Below are 20307 nucleotides of genomic sequence, written 5' to 3' on the forward strand. Positions count from 1 at the left end.
GTCACCTCAAAATTACCCAGACACTTAATAGCCATATCAGAAAGGACCTGGCAAAACAGATAAGGTTTCCTCTGCTTCGCTTCCCGAGAAGTCTCAGCTCTAAAGAATGAAATTAAAAGGCATTAGGGCTGAAGAGATGTCTTCATACCACAAACATAATTTTATTGGTTCTTTTAAAAAGAAAAATATATCCTGAATAAGGGGGAAATAAGAAGGAAATATACCACGATTAATAAAATTAAAAAACTAGAAACTTACTGGCCTTCACTACAAATATCCTCAGAACAGATTTGAGCGGAGGAGGGGAGGGGCAATGAGGAGGGAATGTCTAGGAAGCCTGCACACACCTGAGGCCATGTAAGCTGTGGTTGCTGTTCATTTTATTTGTATGTTAAACATGTTCTGGGCGGGGGGGGGGGGGGGGGGATGGAATAAAAGGCTCCAATATCTCACGTAGCTGGAAAAGAAATAGAACAAAGGCAGAAGTTCTCTCTGACCTACCCAATTGATAACGCCTGTGAACACGAGTTAGTACAAGTTTGTGAATACGAGTCTCTAAAACATCTCTCCCCCGTTCTCCCTGGCTCTGGAATTCAAGACCACTTTTCTACTTCAAGGGGTTGTGTGAACTGTCAAGTTCTTTTGGAAAAGTTACGTGACAGAAGCGATTACTGCAGAGTGTGACCATAAATCCCTCTGACACGAAATACGCATGTTATAAAAGACAGATTTCCATCCACCACCTCTGCAGGAATTCCTGAAACAGGAAAGACCTGAGACTCATCGTATGATTGGAGAGGGAAAGTTTGATATGTGGGTGGTAAGACTATCTTTTGTGGAGCAGACTGCATTTATTCTGAGGAATCTTTCTGATCAGACGGCAAAATTCTGTTCACTGTTGTCTAAAAAAGAATTAATACATGTATGTCCTGAGTTGTAAACAGAATATCAATGGAGGGAAATCACGGTGTTGTTTTCATAACAGTGTCTGCAGTTATCTCCATATTGTGCTAACATTTTGTATGTAAGATTCCAGAAATGTTAAGAGTGTGTACACAGATCCCAGTGTAACTGCCACAACAGCAGGTTACAAGGAGTTCTCAATCTGGCCTTTCCATTAAAGGAACGTTTGGCCTGGGGGCCTCATGTGTGTGCCTAGTTTCCTTTACAGTGTGTCAAACCAGACAAGACTTAGAGCCGGGACAGGGTGGCATTAAGTTTATGCTTGTTTTGTTTGTCCATCAGTGGAATGTCTGTGTGACGTTTTGTGTCGTGTTGTTTTGGTGCTGTCCCACGTCCATAGGGCCTGCCAGGCTTCCCCACAGTTGCTGCTCTGCACAGTAATCAGATCCTCACCGTCAAGGTTCGTGGTTGGCACCCATGCTGCTCAGTCAGAGCCCACAATCAGCATAAGAGTGAGCAAGAACAGCTAAATTGGCTTGCCAAGTCCAGTTGCTCCCTTTCACCGCATGCACGGAGGTTTTGGATCCTTGGGACCTCACCTACGTCCGTGAGGTCAAATATCTATGGAGAAGGAGAATCTTGAACATATAAAAGAGAAGGATATCAAAGTTGAGCAGGGTCGATCAAGAGAGGCAGGCATGACTATCTAAGACTGTGCCACCCCTCAATGGTTTGATTTACGTGCTTGCCAACACTCCATGACATTTTTCAGTCAATTAAAGAATCCTCAGTATTCTGGACTTGGGGCATTTATAAAATGGTGGTCGCGTTCATGCCACATTATGCTGGTTGACAAGTCTGACAGAAATTGAACTGGTGCTTTGTCTCCAGACTTTCTGCTCAGTGTGCAGGACGCAGGTGATGGGAGCCTTCCTGCTGCTTTCATATACTGCATTCGAAAGGCCTAACACCCGCAGCAAAAGGATGGGACACCCAAAAGATCCCTCTCTAACTACAGATCTGGTCTCACCATCCCGTTTTAGGATTATGTTTCTTTCCAGAAGAGCCAGACAGTCTGATGTCAGACACAAGCACCAGTTCCCTTTTGTTTAATGATCATTATAAGTCTAATGTGTATGTCTTTATTTCTTTCTTGGGGCCTTCTGATGTCTATTCTCCAATTCTCTCACCTCTGAACTTCAACCTTTGACCTCACCTGACTGATCAGATGGTGTTTCCTAAAATCAATCATGGGTTTCTCTCTGCTGATCAGCAGCTCATTAAACGCCGCCTCATTAAGGTAGTGCTTATTCTTGCTCAAGTCTGATTTCTTCTTAACATTCAGTTATTACTCCATTTACTGTTGCTTTACCGTTTATCTCTCGTGGGTGGGGGTATTTATTTGGAAATATCCTAGAGCAAAACTATGTGGAGGGAGCTGCATTTGTTTGAAATGTATATGAAAGTACCAAAGTAAAAAGGCACAGAATGCCTAATTTTTTCTTCATTAGAAAAGAAAAACAACTGAAATTATATCCAGTAAGAGATCCAGTTTCTAAGCTCTCTGGCTTTGGTAATTTATAAATTATTACACAGTTTGACAAGAGCTTGTATGTTTAATTTTATAGGTTGTGAAAAAGTAAACACATTTGTCCAACCACAAATGCAGCCATTTTATTAAACGAGGTGAATATAACTGATGCAGCATTTCCACAAATCAGGTTATGCAAAAGTTTTATACCAGCTCTGAGTACCATGATAACTTACACCGTTTCTAAGAGCTGAAAGGACTGGTTCCAGAGCTGCCTTGATTTTAATAGCATCTACTCAGCTTGCCCAGCATGAATATTTATTTGCTCCCTGCTGGAAGGCAAATTGCCTACAAGCTTCATGTTCTGATTATTCTGGTTCTTTTCATAGTGTAAATGTGGATTAGATAATACAAATTTAAAGTGTTGAAAAGAAGATCTGGGTCTTTATCTTTCATGGTCATTGTTGGTCTGTTCCCTTCTCCTTTATAGGGTGACCAAGGACAGGCTGGGCCTCCAGGACCTCCAGGCCCTCCTGGCCCAAGAGGGCCTCCAGGGGACACAGGGAAAGATGGCCCCCGTGGAATGCCAGGAGTGCCCGTGAGTTGCATTTTGGATCCGTTTGTTTTAAGGGCTGAGAACAGGGGTGGAGTGGAGTAAGGAGGGGCCATAGGGTTAGGGGTTTGCAGGAAGTGAGGTGACAGAAAGTACCCAAGCAGACAGGGCACTGCCAACAGGATTCTGCCTCATGGCTCAACCCAGGGGAACACATACGAACCACAAAGAGAGACCTGGAGAAGGCAACTAAACTGGTTTTCAGGTAAACGTCAAGAGGTCTATGATTGAGTATGCCTGATTTCACTTGGGCCCTGACTACCTTAGAGTACATAAATGCCTTTGACTTAAATGGGAGAATAGCTTGAAACTCTAGGTGAGAGATTGGTAACATTCTCTAAAGGATCGTGGTAGATGATAAAGTCCCATGTGAATTATGGAAAGCAAAGGAGGTAAATCTTTTTAATGTTTACTCCCTCGTAAATAAATCGACGAAAAAGGGAAAACAATTGCTAATAAAATAGTAACATTAATGGTTAAAACATCAGTAGGTATGGTTTGAATATCATTTGTCCTTTAAATATGAAGCTTTTGGGGTGCCTGGATGGCTCAGTGGGTTAAAGCCTCTGCCTTTGGCTCAGGTCATGGTCTCAGGGTCCTGGGATCGAGCCCTACATCGGGCTCTCTGCTTCTCAGGGAGCCTGCTTCTCCCTCTCTCTCTGCCTGCCTCTCTGCCTACTTGTGATCTCTGTCTGTCAAATAAATAAATAAAACCTTAAAAAAAATACATGTGAAGCTTTTAATAGAAATGATATTTTAAAAAATTTTTTAAAGATTTTATTTATTTATTAGAGAGAGAGAGAGCACAGGCAGGGGGAACGGCAGTCAGAGGGAGAAGCAGGCTCCCTGCTGAGCAAGGAGCCCCATATGGGGCTCAAGCCCAGGACCCTGAGATCATGACCTGAGCAGAAGGCAGATATTTAACTGACTGAGCCACCCAGGCTCCCAATAGAAGTGATTTTAAAGCAATCTCAATACTTAGATCTAAGTACTTGGTTACTAAGATTGATCAAGTGTCAATAATACAGTAGTACAGGACACTAGATAAATGGTTTGATTTAGTAGAGACAACCCAGCAATTGAAAAAAATATATGGAAAAGGTAAAAAAAAAATTACTTTTATATTACGGCCTTAGAACTTGAAATTCAAATCTATTGCTGAATTAATCTATTTATCTATTATATTTATTTATCTATTGCTTTGACTTAAGTATTTTCATAAGTGTTTTCATAGTACAAAAGAATGAAAATATTTATCTGCAAAGTGGAAAGATTTTAAAACTAAAGAATCAAAAAGAAAAAAAATCAGCCATAGTCATTAATGTTTTGGAGTATTTCATTTTTATATTCATATATTTATGTATTTTTTTTCAAAGAGTAATTCTCTTTGTTAGAATGGCTTTTCTGAGACAACCTCTTGGAAGTCCCATTTCCCTTTCTGAAAGCAGCTGTCAGTTTGTCATATGAAAGGAGGGATTGAATCCCAACCTATGATTGGTTGGCTGTTAGGATGTCTCACTGAACCATCAACGGTAGTGGTTTTACCTTGAAACTGTCTTTGAAGGTCTGACCTTTTCCTGGGATGATATCCCAAATGATAGAGACAGCATAACTTTAGGGATATTTAAATCTCCCCAAATAATTGCTGGTTGCCAAGAAAGATACAATGAGTATTTTTTCAACTGAAAAGAACGGTTAAAACCATTTTGATGGTATAAAACTAGTCAGGTCTTTGGGTCTTGTATACTCTACAGAAAATTCAAAGTATAGATTACTTCCAAGATAGAAGGTAAAGGTAAGATATGACAACCTGTAAAGAATTAAAAAATTATGTCATCCTTCAAATGAATATAGTTTATTCATCTGAGTAAGAATGGAGATTTTTACAAAGAAGTATCAACAGGCTTTTTTTTTTTTAATTCCACCTAGAGAAATTGAACAGGGTTTATAGTCTCGCAGTTAATTTTTATATGCCATCATAACCACTAGAAAAAGGTTTTATAAGAACAAACTGAGAAATACTTATTTTTAAAGTCCCAACAATTTCCATAGCTATTGACATTACAAGAATGGTTTTTCCAAAAGTTATCTGTTGCTAATGACTATCAATATGATAATATGATGATGAAACATAATAAGGAATTTTGTGTGAATCTGCATATTAGAAAACTATGATGAGGTATGATATATCACAATCTTCAATGTATTTGAACATATGCTATTCATTTTACTAAAACATGTTATCTCAGCCATCATTAATCTAGGAAAATCAAAATTCAAACTCAGTTTGCTCACTTTGTTATTTAATTACTGTACTAAGAGCAGTTGTCTCTCTGTCCTGTGTATGGAAGTTCTGAGATCTCATAAAGAGTGTCAGGTCATCATCTTTATGTCTTCATAAACAGAACATAATAAATGAGATATTACTGGAATTACAATTAAATATTTTTCTAGGACCATTTACTGACTTAATATAATCACCCAGTAGGGGTGATTTTTTATTTTTTTCAGGATTTTATTTTTTTATTTTTTTTTCAGCATAACAGTATTCATTGTTTTTGCACAACACCCAGTGCTCCATGCAAAACGTGTCCTCCCTATTACCCACCACCTGTTCCCCTAACCTCCCACCCCTGACCCTTCAAAACCCTCAGGTTGTTTTTCAGAGTCCATAGTCTCTTATGGTTCACCTCCCCTTCCAATTTTTTTTTTTTATAAACATGTAATGTATTTTTATCCCCAGGGGTACAGGTCTGTGAATCGCCAGGTTTACACACTTCACAGCACTCACGATAGCACATACCCTCCCCAATGTCCATAATCCCCTCCCCCTCTCCCAACCCCACCGCCCCCCCCCGCAACCCCCAGTTTGTTTTGTGAGATTAAGAGTCATTTATGGTTTGTCTCCCTCCCAATCCCATCTTGTTTCATTTATTCTTCTCCTATCGCACAGTAGGGATGATTTTTATTTAGAATACATTCTTGGCGTAATTCTTAAATCTCTGCTGTGATCTTGACTCATTTTATTAATTCCTAAAATGTTTATAAAATGCATCTGAAGAAAGAACTTGGCTCTCTTTTTATTGCATTGTATTTGCATTTCTCTACTTAGCCTGAAAAGTATATTTGACATTCATGCACCCCAGTGGGTATTGTGAAAGAGGAAAAAAAAAAGATTGAAATTGCTTTTTAATGTTTATAGCATTAATAAAAATTATCACTGTTCTTTTTTAAGGGTGAACCAGGGAAACGAGGAGAACAAGGCTTGATGGCAAGTATCTCAATTTCTTTTTCTATGCTAAAATGAATAGATGTCTAATTTATTCAAAACTGTGGTCCAGAATATGCATAAGGAAAAAGTGGGAGATTCCAGGTGGGAGGAATGACAGAGAGAGTGAGGAAGGTCAAAGGATGGAATTTTTGTTATTCCTTTCTTCCTTCCTGCTGTAAGGAAGATTATATTCAGGGATATGAATATTAGCTTAAATAGGAATGAGTTTCAAAGGAATGAGTTTTCAAAAGCTTTCAAAAGTCACATTCACCTGGCGATTCACAGATCTGTACCCCTGGGGATAAAAATACATTATATGTTTATAAAAAAAAAAAAAATTGGAGGGGGAGGCGAACCATAAGAGACTATGGACTCTGAAAAACAACCTGAGGGTTTTGAAGGGTCAGGGGTGGGAGGTTGGGGGAACAGGTTGTGGGTAATAGGGAGGGCACGTTTTGCATGGAGCACTGGGTGTTGTGCAAAAACAGTGAATACTGTTAAGCTGAAAAAAATAAATTAAAAAAAAAAAAAGTCACATTCAGAGGAATATGACTAACTGTGAATTAGTATAGTGAGTCTTCTAGAAGGATTCAAGGAGTTTTTGTTGTTGAAGGGCTCCCCCCAGAAAGAAAAAGTTGTGCCTTCTTGAGTCCTGTCATTAAAAAAGATCATGAAATGATTCCACATGGACTGGCCAATAGACATGCATGACCCATTCTTCATGATTTGTTTATTCTTTGCCAATGAAAGAGAAGTTGGGGCAGCTTGCTAGGCCTTGACCTACCTCTTCCTGTCTCTTCCTTTCTATCTCCAGAGCCACCTTTCTAACCTATTTTATGACACAGATAATATTGAGGAACTCGGGTGGACCTTCTAATAACCCAGATTCCAGAGGACAGCTGTGTCTCACACTTGTCCTGGATACAGTGGTCACAGTGAACTTGATTGTGTGCCTTATACACAATGTGTGGCTTGTAGCTTACAGGTGTTTAGGGTCTAACATTTACTTTAAAAAATTAGTTAGCTAGGTCCTAATGCAACTAACACACGAGAATACGGCAGTTGGTCAGGAATTAAAATAAATGTGTAAATGGGTTAAAGGTTAAAGGCTTCTCCCTGAACAGGATGCCTTCAACAGCCCTCCTGGGAAGAAACTCACCAAGCTGTAGTCCTAGCCATTATGGGGTTGGCTTTGAAACATCACCAGTTAAAGGAAAGTACCCTGAAATGGAGTCTGAGCGCCCCCACCCCCACTGGAAATTCTTTGTTCCCGACCTATGGTATCAAGATAGAGAACTGATTCAGATGACTTGAAAGTGGAGGTACTATAATGGATTCTTTTTTAGAAAAATACAATGGAAGAAAAAGAACAAAAAAGGATAACATGTGAAAATTAAACCAAGCATATGTCGTCAGTGGTAACTTTGGGTACAAGCACAGCATTAGTTCTCAGGGTTAGCGGGTCACAGGGGGTGAAGGATTCTTAGAAAACTACAATATAAATTTTGAAACTGCCTTAAGCAGCTGAATGCAACTGTAATTTCTATCCTGGCTGATGGTCAAAACATATTTCTTCCAAACATTCTTACATGGAAGACCACGTGGGATTCTCGGGAGCCTATGTTTTTTTCTCCTCAGATTTTTATCATTGCCATTGGCTTTCTACCTTGATGCTCAATGCAGCATCCTAATATACAAAATCCTAAAATATAGCAGATTTCTTAAAAAATTAACCCCTTATCTTCCTTAAATTCATACATATACTCTAGAATATACTATGGGAATCACAATTTAATGTCATTTCTCTACAATTCCTAACTTCCTAGGACTTAGTTCTACTTATCCTAAGTGAATTATGTTATTATCTTAGTTTGCTTTGATTTCCCATTTCATACAGCACCTTTTCAGGTGACGATCTCAGATGTTTGTTTCTGTTTTTTAATAAACTTTTACTTCTCTTTAAACTCTTCTAATTTAGTTCATCTTCTCACTTTTAGAATGCAGCTCAGAAACTTAATTGAAATCACAAATGTTCAAAGGATATTGTAATGTAGTGATCTTCTAAAGTGCTGTTTTTTATGATATAAAACTCTTTTTTTAGAAGAAAACTTCCACAATATATATAAAGAAAAGTAAACAAATCATAAGTATACACCCCTGTGACTTTTCACAGTGAGCCTAACCATGTAACCACAAACCAGAGCAAGATGTTCAATATTAGTATATCCCAGAAACCCCCCTTTGCCCTCCAGTCACCATCCACTTCTTCCCAAATTTCACCACCATTCTGACTTCTGCCACCATCGATTAATTCTGCCGTCATTTGAATTTTATATTAATAGAATCATACAGTATGTGCTCTTTTATGTCTGGCTTCTTTTGTTCAACATTATATTTGTGAGATCATCCACCTCTGTTTTAATAGCCTTCACAGCTGCTTAAAAAAAAAATTAGGAGGAAGAACCTTACTTCCTCAACTAACCCGTTAAATCTACATCACTCAAATAGCAGTAAATGAATGAATAGTCTGTCTGACCTTGGGCAAGTCACTTAACCTCTCAATTTCTCATCTGTAAAGAAAGGATAATAATACCCTCTCTACCTCCCTTAGAAGGTTGCCAAAGACAAATGCAATAAATTAGGGGAAAGCACTTTAAAATACATAATAAAGAACTCTATGAGTGTGTTATTATTATTATCACTCAGTTGTTCCCCCTAGAGTAAATTACAGGTGAACACGGATTTATATAACAGATGTATTCCTGTAAAGTTCTGTATGAATCAGATTTTCATAAATCAACATATCTTAAATGTTCTGGGGAATTTTGCTATTTAAAGCAATCCCATTCAGAGTCTTTTTGTAAAGCAATATAATCCCCTAATTCCTCTTCCCAACAAACTGAATTTGTATATCGCATATTTGCTTAAAGTGAAATATTTCTATGGTTTAAAAAACTATTATTCTCAAAAAACCACTAGTCATATTTGTTAACTCAAATAGCACCTATATATTTTAAACCATCTCAAAGAAAAAAGAGAATCCTGGAAGAATAATAGCAGTTGTCATGGGAGAAAAATTTCATTGGAAATTTTTTTCCTTTTAAATATTATGTATGTGTGTGGGGTGTGTGTTTGTGTGTGTGTGTGTGTGTGCGTGCGCGCACACGCCCATGTGTGTTTTGACTCGAAGTCTGGCAGGGAGAAAATTACATTGCATCAATAGTTCTGGCCTCACAACTGTTTAAGAGTGTTTGACTATAGTCTGTGATCTTTTTTTAACTGATCTATGACGTATAAGCAGTAATTCCTAATTCATCTATCTCACTGGGTTACTGTGTGAAACGAGTGAAATAGTAATAATATGAAAATACTTGATGAACCACAGAGAGTTCCATAAACAAGAGGTATTGCTGTTAAGATGAATCCCTGTGGACATAACTTAACATACAGAAAGGCCACTGTGAAACGAAAGGGTTAAGTACAGTGTGATTATAGCTATCAGTGAAATTGCAGTGTATTAAATACTGTGATCGAAAGTGCAACTTATTCCTTTGGTCCTATTTGCTGTTGTCATTTTTTTTTTTTTTTTTGGCCTTTTCCTATCATCTTACATTATCACTTTTTCATAACCATCTTCTTCTCATCCACCAGTTAAACAAGGAAAGATAATAAAAAACATGGCTCTTGTCTTTTCCACGGTATGCAAAACTCACTACGTTTATTGCTTTGTATCACGGAGGAGTGTTTGCTTATAAAAGGGTCCTGAGAGGCACTGGAGAATTTTGTAAAATGTACAATGTCTCTGATGATGACATGAAAAAACCTGGGAACGTTCTAAAATTAGCTCTTACAAAGCTGTTTATGAGTGTGTCAGGTGGGGAATTAGTTTTCATAATCCAGGATATATATTTTATATTGCAAAAATAATCATCTGAAGATTAACAGCATCTCTGATAGAATAAGAAAGAAGGCCTGCGGCTCAAGGGGTTCCACATTTATTTAATCCTGCTGTGCATCTATTCTGTAAACATGACCTTTGGGTTTGCAGAGAGGTTCAGGATGAGATTTTAAAAGACAGAATCATGAGCTAAAATAAATTGGACTACATTTAAATAAGAAGCGAGCGGCTCTGAGTCATAATACTAGGCCCAAGAATCAAAGTTAGGACTGACCACAATCGGAAGTGCTGAAGTTCTGAACCCTGGTGCAAGTGATCTTTATTTTACACGTTCTTCAGAGGTTTAAATAGTTGTTCAAATAGCATTTTTGGAGTTAGCTTTTCTTTTGATATTCTTATTATTTCTTTCTTTGGTAAAAGTAGGAGTTCTCAAAAGCATAAAAGATAGATGTTTTATAAATCTCTATTAATATGTCGACTCATCCCAATTTCCTGGAAATTATTTTGTGGCCCAAATTGTCTACATCCAATGCTTTATAGACCAAATCACTTTCTCTACTCTAAAAATCTATCTTCATCCCTCATTCTCTTCCCAAATATATGTAAACTCCATAGCATGTCCACTCATTTCTTCCTGAATTATAAGAGTATTTCAAATGTCATTCGTTGGGCCCAGTAGTGTCAGAATTTTTTTTTTTAAATTGAGAAGTACTTTTGCTGTTATTGTTACTTACAGTAAAATTTGGACTTACGTCTGAACAGGTTATAGATGTGTTCAGTTTATTTTAATTTTGCCCGCAAATACATTTAATACATTAGGGTCAAGTGAAAGTAATGCATTTTATGTTAGCTGATAAAGTAAACATAAATAATTGCTTCTGCTTCATTTAAAACAAAATTGAAATAACCAATATGTGAAGGTTTACTTTAAATCTATTTAGTTACAATGCTTTGCTCTCCCACCTCCAAAATTCATTTTACTTAACTGTACTTTGGTCTGTCAACTGTCTTGATCAGCAGGATGGCAGACATGGGAGACAACAGCAGTCTTTTCTTTTTGATTTTAATCTGGCGAAGAAAGCAAAAGCCCAAATCACAATAACAAAAATGATCAACATCATCCTAGGATATTTGGCTATTAGACTCGATTTTTACAATGGAATCTTATTGAGTAACACTGCTTTGTTTCATTTGTGCACATTGCCTGCTGGGATGCCTTAGCAACCTCTCTAATGCTTTATTATCCTCACTTAATCTGATTGTCCACGAAGTCCAAGTAAAGGCCACAACAACAGAGTCCTTCCCATCTCCTTAGTGCTTTTTGTCCAGAGCCTGAAATGTTTGGTTCTCCAAACGGACCAAGGGAAAGTAGACAAGTAATGCCTTCTTCTCCTGGTGCTGCCCACTTCCCTGTCCAGTTGCCCAACTCAGAGGGACTCACTTTGGATTCCTGGCTGTGTGGACTTCAACAGAGGTGTTGAAAGGTCACCTTGGTGTGGTAGGAGAGCGTGAAGTTTGACTTGTCTTTAAAGCTGGCTCAGTGACTCAGAAACAAAAAGTAGACTTTTAAAGGAGCATTTTTATAGTGGTATAAGAGTACAATCAGTAATACAAGTCTGAAAAGATAGTCTACAAGGCTGAATATATTACTGTTTGTGTTCTTCTCCATCTCGTTTTGTCTTAACCTCTACGATGTGCATCAGCTCTATTTTTAACTGTCTTACTCTGGTTCAAATTAAAGGTCTGGAAAGCTGTATCATATTAGACAAATTTAGATATCTAGGTTTTAGATTCCCCATCTATTAAAGTGGTGAGACCAAATGATATCTAAGACCCCTTCCAGAGCTAAAGTCCTATTCTATTCTATTCTGTTTCATTGTAAATGCACAGACACATATTGCATAACCATTTATCCATGTTATATATGCACATCTACACATTCTGTAAATAATGAGATACAATAAAAACAGTCATATATTCAGTTTTAGTGGAAGAAAGCCTTAAAAATTGTCCCCTTCAAATGTATCATCAACCTCTCTAGCTATCATTTATTTTATCTCTAGGATTCAACATATTGTAGAGCTATACTGAGGCAAAATAAATCACTCTTGTATGAAGATATTTAACGACATTGAAATCTCTTTACCAAATACTCATATCTCATTATTAGAGTAAGAAGAAACTTCTCAAAACTAAGTCATGTCCATATAAGCTCTGTGCCTTACATCTGCAGATTAAGGGCAAATGTGAACCTTTTAGGGCAAGGATATAAATGGATGCCCTCATACAATGTGCTGAAATATTTAAAAGGATAAGCCAAGCTAATAAACTGGCAAGTAAAATATGTTCTGACCTATGACCTTCAAAGGTGTGTCCTCATAGTGATTTGGAAAGTTCAAATGCAAAATTGTTGCACTCCTTGGAGATCCAAGCCAGAGTGTGGCAGCATGTGGAGAGCTATAACCTAGTCCCAGCCCCTGGCCTGGCCTATTCCCTTTGTTTCCCACACCTACCTCATCCCTCAACTTTATGAGACAGGAGCCGTCACCTGTAGACATTCTGTAATGTTCAAAGATCAAACTATGTCCACATGCCTTAAAACACCCACCTCTCTGCTTCTTATGCCAGTTCATTGTTGTGCATACCAGTGGAGTGGTTCACCTTTGGAAAAACAGAACTGAAGGAGAGGAAACTCAGAGTCCTTGAAATGAGTTCCTGTCAGTGGAGCAAAGAATTCCAGGGACCCTATTGCCCAAAGCAGAGTCTAAAGTCAGGGGGCCAAGCGTGAGACGTGCAGCCCGAGAAGATCTCTCTAAAGCATGGGACCTAAAGCAAGGGACCTCTGGCCCAGGGTGAAGGGCAGAACAGAGTCCACATGTCTGGGTGGATTCTTTAAAATAAATAGACTTCTCCTTTGCTCGCCTTCTTTGAAAAAACTTCATGCACACTCATGTATTCACACCCCTTCCCACTGAGCTAAGTTAGAAGCTGTCTTCTCTCCTCCACAGCATTTATCAGGTCATACAATACTTGTGCTTGGTACTTATTGTGCATAAACTAAATGACTGACTGAATTGAATCAATAAGTCAGGTACTGATACAAAGGATTCAGCTTTATAGTTTTCTCCCAACAAGTGTCATTTCACACCAGGCGTGGGAATAGGCAGGATCAATGCAACAGCACTACCATAAAACTGCTCTTTCTCCTGCATCTTCTTAAATTCATTTGTGCTGTGAAGATTATTTGGACTATATGTGTGTGTGGGAATATGCGTGGTGCAACTAAAACTCTGATTTTCATGAGAATAGTGGAAAAGTAACTGTATCAATTTCCAGTCACACTACGTGGCTATTTTTAAAGCAGGGTATAAAAGGTTTAGAAGAAATCTTTGGAATCATCTAGTTTATCACTTCACAGATAAAGAAACAGCATCAGAGTGGTTAAATGACTTGACCAAGGTCCCAGAGCGGTCTGGCAGAAATAGGTTGGAATTCAGTTCATCTGATTGAAGTCTTCTGTGTTTTCCAAAGTCTAGATTTGCATTTTATAATACAGTAGCCACTAACCACATGTGACTATTGAAATGTAAATTAATTAAAATTAAATAAAATTTTAAATCCAATTCCAAACAATTGTACTAGCCACATTTCCAGGGTTCCATGGCCACTTGTAGTTAGTGGCTACCATATTAGATCAAGCAAAGTAGACCACTTCCATCATTCCAGAAAGTTCTGATGGGCAGTGCTGGTCTAGGTGGGAAATAGACCTGAAGAGTAGATGAGTATATATTATAGTCTTAAACTTATATCCTCCTTCTGCTGATCATGGGATATTTAAATTTTAGCAGCTAGTGTTTCTCAGCATTGTTGATTTAAAATAGGAAAAGCACTTATACTTTACTCAATAGAAATATTTTTTACTGAGTGTAGTGTACAGTGATAGGCCTTCGTGAACCATAAATTTGTTTCCTTTATGGTACACTAGGGAAGTGTGCTTAATCACAGAGGGCAGAAGAAGCCTGTTAATTTTTCTTTCTTTCCGGGTCATTTCCATTTTGAGTTCAGCAACAAGAAACAATTTATTAAGTATTTAGAAGGAATGGAATGAGCTAATTTCAGCTCTGGATATCTGGTGAGAGGGGATAGAGTCTCTGTTTTGGGACCTAATCAGAACATAGATTCTCAAATACCTAGATTTGTCTTTAATCTGAGGTGGTAGTTAATGCTCAATATTTAGTCTTGGGTCCTGGTTTTGTTAAGTAGTGAAAAAAACAATGGTTTACTTCTTTAATTTCCTGAGTTTTAAGAGACCTTTCTTACTGAGGTCACAGCTTCATAATCTTGAGAAACACCAGTGGATGACTCATCCTTCTGCCCTCTCACAAACTCAGCACTTGAGGTAGAGAAGTCAGAAAAAATTTATTCCTTTTAAAAAAATAATTTCTCCTTTAAAAAAATTTTTTTGGTCAAGTATTCATGAATTAATAGAATGACATGCCATCCTACCGATAGTCTTTAAAGTAGACCTGTTTTAGAAAATTTTAAAAAAAGAAAGAACTATTTCAGGGGTGCCTGGGTGACTCAGTTGGTTGAGCATCTGACTCTTGGTTCCCACTCAGGTCAGGATCTCAGGGTGGATGGAGCCCCAGGTCAGGTTCTGTGCTTAGGACGGAGTCTGCTTGTCCCTCTCCCTCTGTCCATCCCCCATGTATTCTGTGTGTGTGTGTGTGTGTGTGTGTGTGTGTGTGTGTGTGTATCTCTCAAGCAAATAAATAAATAATTTTTTTAGAAAAAGAACTATTTCAAATAATAGAAATAATGGTTGTATTATTGACACAAAACTCCCAGATACTTAAAGAGGAACAAGTGTTTCAAAACTCTGAACTCTTTCCCATGGTAGAGGTATGATTGTTTGAGTGGTAAAATTATGGAGGAAATCTGATAGATGTCATTTAATAATTTTTATGTTAATTAATTCATTGCTTTGGTTTAGTCAATATTTATTTGCTAGGCACAAACTGGGCACTGAGGATGTAAAATATATGACCTAAAGAATTTGCTGCCTAGGGGCGCCTGGGTGGCTCAGTGGGTTAAGCCTCTGCCTTCGGCTCAGGTCATGGTCTCAGGGTCCTGGGATCGAGCCCCGCATCGGGCTCTCTGCTCGGCAGGGAGCCTGCTTCCCCCTCTCTCTCTGCCTGCCTCTCTGCCTACTTGTGATCTCTGTCTGTCAAATAAATAAATAAAATCTTAAAAAAAAAAATGAATTTGCTGCCTAGTCAAGTAGATTTTATAAATATGTGAATATATTAAAATAAAGCTGGTTAAAATATGCTAGAGAAACACAGAGGATAAAAACCAGCTCTGTCTGGGAGCAGTGGAGAAGGCTCACAAAGGAAGTGAGTTATGACTGCTGAGACTCGAAGAATTATTAAGAACTCCATGTGAAGACTAATAGGAGACTGCTTGGGAAAATATAAATGATTAAGTGTGACTGAAGACAGAGTCCATGAAAGACTCAAAACAAGATAGGAGGCTCTCCCATCTCAGCACTATCCTGGTCTTTCTTGTTTATGCTTTATTCCTTCATACCCAGTTCAACTAAATCATTGGCTTTTACACTGAAAACATTTCAGCACACTCTCTTATATTCTAAACATTTCCCCATAGTTCCTAGTTTGGCATTTCCACACACTTAAGCTATGAAACCTGAATCTTGTAAAACATTACTTGAATTATACTCCAGACATACATATAATAGTGGCTAGAGTTTATGTTTCTTGACCTTCCCTCATCAAAACATCCAAGTAGAATATGGAATTTTATATAAGTATATCTTCAATGAATTCTTCTTAAGCAAGACAAGTTTTCATTATTTATTTCAAATTTCCTCTTACTCTTTATAAACTAAGTTAATGCATTTTCTGATCTTGTGATGCCTTTGACCAAGTTAATATCTTTGAAAAAATTATGATTAAAGTCTGTTATACCATGTCCCTGAGAAATTCTGGTACTAACACTTTATGACTCCAAAAGTTAGATTAGATGTGTTATCATTCCTCCCTACAGAACCTGACTTTAATGTATTTTCTTCATTTTGCTTAACTCTTGTTAAATCATGGAAAGATTCTTAACTCAAAAAGGAAATAATTTTAAATGGCTTAATAGTTTGGGGCTTTTATCCTCCCCTTCACAGATGGACCACCTCTTTCTTGCTCCCTGTGCTTTTTATTACAGAAGCTGGTTGTATATTCTTGTATCCAGAAATGACCAGCAGCTTTCAGAGCTTCAAATTTTACTGTTAGCCATCAGGGACAGAACAGGAACTATGTCCGCCCCCTGCTCACACAGAACATCATTTCCTAATAGCAGGCAACCAGAACTTGCCTTAAAACACCTCCCAAGAGACAACCTAAAGCACATCATTTAGAAACTCTGCGTCCTGTTTAAGTAATTAATACCTCAATCAAATTTGGACTAACATCGGTGGTGTCAGAAGAATTCATTAATTTTTTTCCATTCCATGATCTATCAAGACTTTTTTTTTAATTAAAAAGACTTTTCTTCGTTAAAAAAATGCTTTTTTAAATTTTTACAAGCTGGAAAGTGCAGCCAATGCGAAATGGTTATAGAAACATACATTTCTTAACAGTGTGTTTGAAGATTAATTTGGGTGGATAATTCTAGATATGGTTTACATAATGACTTTCTGAAGTGCATTAGAGACCTTGGACCTACATCCACATCCACAACACTTTCCATATTAATGAGACTATGTAACTAAGATGATTTCCGCTTGGCTGTTTTAATATAGAAGGCTTGAAGTGAATTCCTCCTCTCATTTTGCACTTAAGGTAATCTAAAGGCTATTAGCATATTCCAGTAGTGTTGGAATGACTTGGGTAAATGCAAGGGTGAGAAATCTCATTCCTGTCTTGAGAGACTATTGTCTATGGTACAAGAAGAACTTGATTTATTTATATATATTTATTTATTCCTACTATATTTATTATCCTCAAAGTAAACACTCTTGTGCTTACAAAAAATCTAAAATTCCGTACAAATGCAGTCTCCCTTCCCTGTCCATATCCCCACCTTCAATTTCCTACCTATAGCTTCTTTGGTGTTTTTTAAATAAACTTTTCATGTGTCCACCTCTTGGCCTTTGTACTTGCCATTCCCTTGCCTGGAACATTCTTCTCCCTCTTTTACACATGCCTCTGCCTGACCCCTTTCAGAGCTCTGTTCAAGAGTCACTTTATCATTGAGGTCTTCACTGACCTCCCCACCGCCCCCCCTTTAGAATACTACCACACCTACTCCTCCCAATCCTTATTCCTGTTTGCTTTAGCACTTACCGCCTGACACACTTTGTATTTACTCGTTTATTTTTTTACTGTCTTTCTCCATTCATTAGAATATGAAGTCTAGGAGGGCATGCATTTTTGTTTATTTTGTTCACTGTTGTTTCCCCAGCACCAAGAGCATTGCCTGATACTCAAAGGGTATTTGAAAACTATTAAGTAGATGAATTAACGAATGCATGCAAAGGAGTCACTGAACAATTACCATCTGCCAGCTACTATGTGTGACAAAAGACATTTAGTGAAGGAGGAAGTAGGCAGACAATTATAATACTGTTGGTAAATTTTATGAAAGAAGTGCTGTCTTAGGGGTGCTATGAAGAACAAAAGAAGGGGACCAGGTCCACAGGTGGCGGCACTGAGCTTTGAATGAGGGAATGGGTAGAGGAGAGAGGAACCAAAGTGAAGTTGCAGGAGCAGACAGCCAGAGGTAGAGCAGTGCTGAGACAAGAAAGCCTGGCTCATGTGGTGAACTACCATTATTACAAGAGCTCCAACTTCTTTTTTTTTTTTTAAGATTTTTTTTATTTATTTTTTTGACAGAGACAGAGATCACAAGTAGGCAGAGAGTCAGGTAGAGAGAGAGAAAGGGGAAGCAGGCTCCCCACTGAGCAGAGAGCCCCATGCGGGGCTCAATCCCAGGACCCTGAGATCATGACCTGAGTCGAAGGCAGAGGCTTAACCCACTGAGCCACCCAGGTGCCCCAAGAGCTCCAACTTTTTTCAAAAGCTATGGAAAGCCATTGAAGGATTTTCAGTAGAGGAAAGGTATAAACCCTTTAGCTTCTAGAAAGCTTAGTCAGGTAGCAATGTGCAGAGAGGTGGAAGGAGACTAAAGGCAGAGTGGCCCTCAGGTGGACGCCCATCAGCTTGCTGGGAGAAAAGAGGGTTTGAACAAGGTTGTAGTGATACATGTGACGAAGAGAGCATGCTGGAGAGATTCTTGAGTAATTATCTGATAGACTTGGAGCAGGAGGGGTAAAGGGTCACTCCCAGTCCATGAGTCACACACTTTTTGGTGAAGGCAATCATCAAATAGGACAATCACATTTCTCTGACTTACTTGCTCACCATAGTCCACATATTTTATGATATTTAAAAATGGAATCTAGCAGGGGCAAAGGTAAACAGGAAAGAAAATCAAGGGCGCTGTGTTGTTTGTAAATTTTAACAACATTGCATAGCTCTCCATGGCTTCTTCCAAAAGATCACAAAAGCTTTGGTTTAAAAATTTGTCGGCAGATGGGTGACATTAGTACTCGACTCTTGGGATTTTTTAATGGCTCATTTGGTTTTTATCTTTTGAATACATTGCCTAAAACCTATACTGAAATAAGTGTATTTTAAGGTTTAAATTACAGTCTGACCCTTCTGTAGTTAAACTTAATAAATACAGTTTAATATGTTGAGATTCTATATGGTGAACAGTTTTTAATCTTGAGACAAATGCACAGAAATTATTTTGAAAAATGAAGGACCAGATTATTCCCATTTAAATTGAGTCTCTATAAAGTATGTGCAAATATAACGGTGCCCACCAAGAAAATATCTAAAAAGGAACAATTATTGATTAATAAAAATGGTGAAAAATTGACTCTTATTTTGGAAAAAGATTTGATCCAAACTTAAGTCACAGAGACAATAATAGTGGAATTATTTTAGAAATCTTACAACACTAGAACAATTGGCTTTAATTTTGGGAATAATAAAGGCACTGATGTGACCAATGAGTAGTGAACTTACGACATTGTTCATCTGAGTCATTATTCGTAATGACTTTTGAACAGGCTGAAAATATAAATAAATTTAAGAGGATTAGATAGGTTAATGAATGGTTACATAGAAGCCACAAAACTAGTCAAATGTAAATATCTTAATCAATTGGTCATAACATACTCTAACTTCAAAATCAATTTTTTAAGGAGATTTTATTGGTTTATTTGATAGAGAGAGCACAAGCGAGGGGAGCAGGAGGTGGAGAAGCAGGTTCTCTGCTGAGTAGGAAACCCAATGTTGGGCCCCATCCCCAGACCCTGGGATCATGACCTGACCCAAAGCCGGATGCTTAACTGACAGCCACCCAGGAGCCCCTAAAGTCAATTTTTGAGCAGTGAAGCTTTCATTTGTAAACTTGAGTTTAATGACCACAATGTCATAGGTGTATAATGGGTTTATTAATCGAAGGACACTCAAAACACACATATAAGCAAGATCTTGATCAGCAAAGTAACAATTTGGGTTGTGTGTGTGTGTGCGTGTGTGTGTGTGTGTGTGTGTGTGTACTTAAATGTATGTCTGTGCCTTCTATCCAACTCCAGTCAATTCCCACTTCCCTGCTAGTAACAGATGACACTATCCTTGGCTTGCTACCATTTTTCCTGCCAGTGAGATCAAAGGACCGTATGCACATTTTTGGTAGCTGAGAATATATCCTTGGCAACATAGTTCTGAATAATCCACAAGACTTGTATCCACAATTCAAAGTTAATGTTACATCTTTAAAACTGCTTTTATTTTTAGAGTTTAGCAAAAATAGAAGTAGTTTCCTAACCATGAAGAAAAATTTTGTATCTATTTTCTCTATAGCTTTCCTTTGATTTTCATGAAATATTGTGTTAAAATAGGCAATATAATTTTGTAGATTTCACAGTTATGGGTATTCTTTCTAAATCTTTACTTTAATGTGGTCATGCAACAGAGACCAAGTTAGAAAATACAGAAACGTTAGGT

The 20307-nt window shown here is 37.8% G+C and overlaps 1 protein-coding gene across 3 annotated transcripts in view; it reads left to right on the plus strand.

Annotated features, from left to right (window-relative positions):
• The window catches only part of COL25A1 (collagen type XXV alpha 1 chain), a 467999-nt gene that overhangs the window by 344347 nt on the left and 103345 nt on the right, over positions 1-20307 (plus strand). For all 3 annotated transcript variants that reach the window (XM_045995538.1, XM_045995543.1, XM_045995552.1), the window contains exons 8-10: positions 2132-2203; positions 2925-3032; positions 6283-6318. In XM_045995538.1, the coding sequence (XP_045851494.1) occupies positions 2132-2203; positions 2925-3032; positions 6283-6318 (216 nt within the window). The remainder of the gene's footprint in view (positions 1-2131; positions 2204-2924; positions 3033-6282; positions 6319-20307) is intronic.

Source organism: Meles meles, chromosome 2 (assembly GCF_922984935.1).
Source record: "Meles meles chromosome 2, mMelMel3.1 paternal haplotype, whole genome shotgun sequence".
NCBI lineage: Eukaryota > Metazoa > Chordata > Mammalia > Carnivora > Mustelidae > Meles > Meles meles.